Source organism: Carettochelys insculpta, chromosome 1 (assembly GCF_033958435.1).
Source record: "Carettochelys insculpta isolate YL-2023 chromosome 1, ASM3395843v1, whole genome shotgun sequence".
Taxonomy (NCBI): domain Eukaryota; kingdom Metazoa; phylum Chordata; order Testudines; family Carettochelyidae; genus Carettochelys; species Carettochelys insculpta.
Window position 1 is genome coordinate 284,773,777 of NC_134137.1, and position 6,000 is coordinate 284,779,776.

The window sequence follows — 6,000 nt, forward strand, 5'->3', positions numbered from 1 at the left end:
TGGTCCACTATGAACTTTAGATCCCTTTCTGCAGCACTCTGTCCTTGACAGACAGACAGTTCCTATTTGGTACATGTGAAACTGATTGTTCTGTCCTAAGTGGAATATTTTGCTTTTGTCCTTATTAAACTTCATCCAGTTACCTCAGAACTTTCCTCCAGCTTGTCCAGCTCATTTTGAATTAAAACCCTATCCTCCAAAGCACTTGCAACCCCCCTCACTTGGTATCATCTGCAAACTTTATAAGTGTACACTCTATGCCTGAAGACACCCTGAGGCTACTCCTTACACTAATCTTACCCCTGCAGGCTGAAACCTACAACAAGAAAACAGCATAAGAAAATACTAAACTATACACAAAATGTGGCTCATCCTCCCTCTAGTGAGGACTGGTCACTTCAGGAAATTAATAACTGGATATGGAACCTGTTAACTCTGTCATCTGTTCCTTTGCAGTCCAAGGTTGGTATTGGTTGAAAGTTGTTATTGTCTGATGACTGGTTGGTGATCTGTAGTATGAAATGTGTTGAAGCCTCAGTTCAGTTCTGAGTGGACCATTGTCACAGATCCACCATCAGACTTGACCCTAATTGGGCCCCTTCATTGCTAGTTTCTGGCAAACAGGCAAGTGGTTCAGTGCTGTAAGGTCTGGCGTGGCGGTGGTGGTAGGGGAACCTTTTGCTCCTGCAGCTGACCATGCTGTAACTCTTCTGTAGCTAAAGGGATTACAGTTTCCATGGGTTTGTTCATTCAGTACCTTTCACTGCATAAAATTTATTGTAAAGAAACAGCCACAATCATACTCCTTAGACTTAGCTCTTGGCATTACTGCTGTGACAGGTTTTTGGGTAAGCGGCTCTGATGTCTTGGTGGCTGCAAGTATACTAACACTAGTGTGTTCACTTTGTTTTGCAGGTTAGGCTGTTGAGATAAAAAGCGGTGGACATTCATGATCGAATGAAATCTCTCCCACTGTGCAGCCATGCCCTCTCTTGATGTGCCTGCCAATGCCAGCACTTCCTTCATAAATTCTTACATCACACTCAAGATTGATAACATCGCAGAATATGACCAAGGAGTCTTGAACCAGCTGTTTCCATGGACACAAATTCCATAGTGACAATGGGGAGGGGAGGGAAAAAGAGGAAACAATGGGGGGAATTAAAGAGGGAGGGATAAAAAAATGATATATATATATATATATATATATAAAAAAAAGATTTATTTTTTAGTCTTGGAAGACTTTGTTTTAAATGAAAGGTGCACTATCCCTTTTTATGCATTGATTCAAAATTAAGAACACAGATCAGAATTTCTTCTAACTATAGTAAATCTTAAGTCCAGAATCCAAATGAGGCTTCTGAACTAGCCCCATTCTGTTAAAAAGGAAGTGGAATTGTGTTCCAAATTAACTAAATTTGTCTCCCTCCTCTTCTTCTCCTCCAACTTCCCCAAGAAGAGCTCAAGATTTAAAGAGAATAAAACAAAAATTTCTTCTTCGTTACAAAACTTTCTGTGGGATTGGAAGAGGGATGGGGGTGGCTGCAGGCAATGAGCTGTCGTGTATGTGTGGGGAGTGAGTTTACAATATTTTCTTTTCAAGAAACACTATTTATTTTGATTAACAATAGAAGCTTGAAAACATCTGACTCCTAGGTCATGCGACTTGTGAAGTAAAAAGTAGCTGCTGCTAGCCAAATATATATACACACACACACATATACACACCTTATAGGTGTGTATATGTCTGCACCAAATGGTCGGGGGGGGGAGAGTGTTTCTGCCATTCCTGGCAATGATGTATGCCCCTAAATCATTCCAAGAAGGCTACCGTCTATCTTGAAAGCAGGTTAGTGGAAGATGTTGGTTTGTCTGCCAGGATGGGAAGTTGAACAGGAAGTCTGAATGTTGATGGAATCAATGTGTGTCTAAATTGTCCATGAAAGTTCATTTAACCCTTCTTCATTGTGTGGGTGGATTGTTTTGGGGGTTTGTTTGTTTTCCCAGAAGGAAGGGAGAATGTCAATTAAATAGCTTATACCATATGGTTATTTTTTTGTAAATTGTGTAATTTTTAAACTTGTTTCTTTCTTTTTCTTTTTTTCTTTTCTGTTTTTTGTTAAAGCAAACAAAGTTTCTCTTAAGGCCTTAAGAAGGGGTTAGTGCATCTTTCAGGGGTCACTCTGCCATGGGAATAAAATAGCTGTTTCACAAACAGTTTTATATAAAAAAGCTTAAAAAACAAAACAAAAAACTAATAAACTTCATTTTAACCTGGTTTCCTTTTGTTTTGTGAATATAACTTGGTTTGTTGAAGGGGAAGGAAAAACATGGTAATTTTCAGCTGCCACCTTTTGGGTTGTTTGCCTTCCATCATCTTCGTGTCTTTCCATCACTGATATTTCCTTAATTTTCTGGTCTGGCCAAGGAGGAGGGAGATAGCAAGTTTTTTCTTATTAAGATGTGTATGGTGCCTATTCATAGTTGTCCGGGAGGATTTGAATTCACAGTTCACGTGCAATAGTATCATACTATCTCCCTGACTCTTCCTTCACCCATAAGATGTCATGCTCGAATGATGTCACATTCTCTGGAGCACAGTAGGGTACTGTTGTAGAGCAAGTTGGCCAGCCTGACTTTGGATCTAGCATGGTGTTGAGTAGGCGAGGAAAGTGATTTTAAGATGTTGTGGGTTCCTGTTTTGCTACTTGCATAATGGAACAATCGGCATAAAAATATATTTTTGATTATTATAATGCTTCTTTTTTAGCTTTAGTTGGGAACGGTAGGCATGTGCCCAGGGGTGCAGGTGTTTTAGGGGTTCTTTACCTCTCTAAAACTGTGCAACACAAAAGTCAGCTGTAAGCAGGGGAAGATGCTGTGCGTAGGGGTGTCTACATTGTTAATCCAGTCCTGTTGATGATGATAATTTCTAGAAATTACTGCTGTCTTCGGGAAGAAGGGACATTATAAAAGTCCTCAACGTACCCCTGACCAGTAGTAGGCACTAAATCAAGCGCCTACTATTCTAGGAAACACTTGTGACGTCTGTAACCAGTACTGAAAAAAGTTTAACTACCTATCTAATCAGAGCAAAATCATTTTCCATCTAGTGCAATAGATGAAGTGAAACTGGTGTTCCCTAGTGTCTGTCCTGCTCCACACATGCCAAAACATTGGGTACCGGGGTTCCACTTGTGACAGTTGTGATGAATCTGCTGAGCAGTAGTTTGTTCATCACATTTCAGTCTGCTGACTTTCTGAGGATGACACTGGCTGCCAAATGGTGAGGCTCAAGGGCAGTTGAGAGGTTGGTTGGAAACATGGAGGAGAGCATCAGAAGCAGCTGTTCCTGTTGGCTGCCCAAGGTGACTGAGCTGAGGATTCCAGTGGGTGGTGTTGATTTCAGAGTTACAGGACCCATGTGTACCATGTAAATAAAACAAATTCCACTGGATCTGACTCTGAGACGTTGATTTCTTTCAAAACTGAAACAGCTGCAAGACCCTCGATTCTGCCACCAATTGGTCAAAGGTCAGTTCTGGTATGTTACATTTCTAAAAAGAGAAAATGTTGACCGCAGATGGAAAAAGTGAGGTGCTGACAGAAATCAAAGCTATCCAAGAAGCACTAAGAACAAGCCAGGAGGAATTAAGACAGTCTGGAGACTTATCAGGAAGGACTGAAGTATGTCCTGAAGATCAAATCCAGACATTTAGAAATAAAAACTCTATTGAATCACAAGATACAAAGTATTATTTTGGAACCTACATATGAAATAGTCAGATTGTTTTGTCAGCCCTGACTGAAGAGGTGAACAGCAGCTTGATTTAGTCCAAAATTCTGTTCTAGGAAATAGGGGGAAAAAAGGCTTTGGTCAGCTGGAAACTTGTGTAGCAAAGAAGAGCTTCAGCAAAGATTTAGAGGGACATGAAAACTGTCTAGAGAAGTATCAGAGATGTAGCTGAGTTAGTCTGTATCCAGGGCTTACAAACCACTTTAAAGTCAGCTGCTTGGATGAGGAAATCAGCAAGCTTGGCAACTTGGATAAGATAAGATGCTCTGCTCTGTGGGGACTTCATGTTAAGGATTTCAAAACAAAACCAAGGATGCTATGTGAGGTGGTAGAAAGTGTCTGTGTTTGCAGTGCAGATGGCAACCAAACCTGTGTAAGGCTGTAGTCATCTGATTCGGGCCTGGTGGGTACAGATTTGTGGGAAAAGGAGGGTTATGACTGGATTCATTACACGTTTGCATGATTCGAAACATTACATTCATTTTGTAAAACAAAGGAAATTGGCAATAATGGAAAAAAGAAGCAGTTTAGTTGACAGTACAATGAAAAGACTGGCCACAAAAAGGATCCGTTTAAATTCAAAGGAAGACAGTATCATAAGTGCGTCAGATTAGTCCCTTCCCCAGAGCAGGAAATAGGCTGGCACCGGGTAAAAGGGGAAACCTGGGCAGCACAGGAAGTAACCTACAGTTTTCCTTTAGCTGTGGGCTGTTGGAGCAACTCCCAATGCTGTTCATTATTGAATGTGTAATAGAGGGGTGCAGTGGTGTAGAAGTCCTAGGACATTAGAGAGACAAGGTAGGTGAAGCAATACTTTGTACTGGACTAACCAGCTTCTGTTGGTGAGAGACAAGCTTGCGAGCTTACACAGCTCTTCCTCAGGTGTGGAAAACTGTTTTAATAAGCCACAAATTCAATCTATAAATCACTCATCTCCCTGCAAGGTGCTTCCCCCCACTCTTATGTCCTCCCTGAGTTGTCAACAGGCCACTTCACTTTGAATGGTCCCCTGGAATACGTTAACTGCTTGTGCTGAACATTCTGTTGCATCTCGGTGGTGACAAGTAGTTTCCGTACGCCTGGAGTTGACCTGTGTAAACTCAAAAGCGTGTCTCTCTCCAAGAGAAGTTGGTCCAATAAAAGGTATTATCTTGCCCCCCCCATCTCTAATGGAGATTGAAATACACACCAAGGGCATGTCTACACTTAATTGCTGACTCTGCACAATTACACCATTCCAAGGGCTCTGCTGTCATCTTAGTTTATCTACCTACCCGAGAGGCAGCAGCTATATTGGCAGGAGATGCTGTCTTGCTGTCATAGCGCTGTCTGGACAGGGGGGCTAGATTGCTTAGAGGTGTGGATTTTTGACATCCCTGTGGGATGTACTTATACCAATATAGGTCTGTAGTGTACACCAGAAAACGCTGTAGACCCTGGTTCAAATCTGATTGCTATCAGACCAGGCATGCTAAAGACACAAGGGGAGAAGGGATCCAAAAATCAACCAACCATCTGGGGCTCAAGCAGAGAGATAGCGACTGGGGAGCCATATACCTTTCCAAAAATGGGGAAACTGTGTTTAAAACATTGCTTCTTCTTCGAGTGTCCCCGTGGGTGCTCCACATTAGGTGTCGGGCTCGCCCGGCGCCGCAGATCGGATCTTCCAAGCAGTTTCTGCCGGACCGCGCATGCGCCGGTGCGCGCCGCTCCCCCGCGCGCTCCCGGCCATGTGCGCGATCCGGTCCCCGCCAGTTCCTCTTAACCGCCGTCGGCTGCAGACGGAATCCAACTAGGCTAAGGCCAAGTAGTGTATTCAATGGCTTTATCTGTTTTTTCTTAAAGTTTTTTCAGGCACTTAGGCTACTATAAGCTAGCCGTTTGTTATTTTGTAAAAAAAAAACAACAACGAACAAGCTAGGAGAGGGACAGCTCAGCCAGTCCCAGTAACAAGCGCCGGAGGCCAGGAGCTAGGGCTATCAGCCCTCCGGCTAAGGCAGACCATCGGACGGGGAAAACGGCACAAAGAAGGTGCTAAGTACCCACTTAAAAACACAAAGACTCACCAATAATGTCCTCTTCAGGCTTTAAAAAAAAAAAAAATGCTGCTTCTTGACAAGGCCTTCCAGCCAGAAGTGCCGGAGCGGCCGCAGCAGGAGGGACCCTCCGGGGCCCTTAAAAGGAAAGCTGCCTCCCTCACCCCA

At 42.9% G+C, this 6,000-nt stretch overlaps 1 protein-coding gene across 6 annotated transcripts in view; it reads left to right on the top strand.

The window, feature by feature from the left end:
- The window catches only part of TCF20 (transcription factor 20), a 211,222-nt gene extending 208,626 nt beyond the window's left edge, over positions 1 to 2,596 (top strand). For 3 of the 6 annotated variants that reach the window (XM_075010424.1, XM_075010394.1, XM_075010433.1), the window contains one exon: positions 916 to 2,595. Coding sequence is in view for 1 of the 6 variants with exons in the window: in XM_075010451.1 (XP_074866552.1) it covers positions 916 to 933 (18 nt within the window). In the remaining 5 variants the exon portion in view is untranslated. Of the gene's footprint in view, positions 1 to 308; positions 463 to 915 lie in introns of all 6 variants that reach the window. The other 3 variants (XM_075010442.1, XM_075010404.1, XM_075010451.1) reach the window with 3 other exon arrangements.
- Positions 2,597 to 6,000: the final 3,404 nt, after the last annotated feature.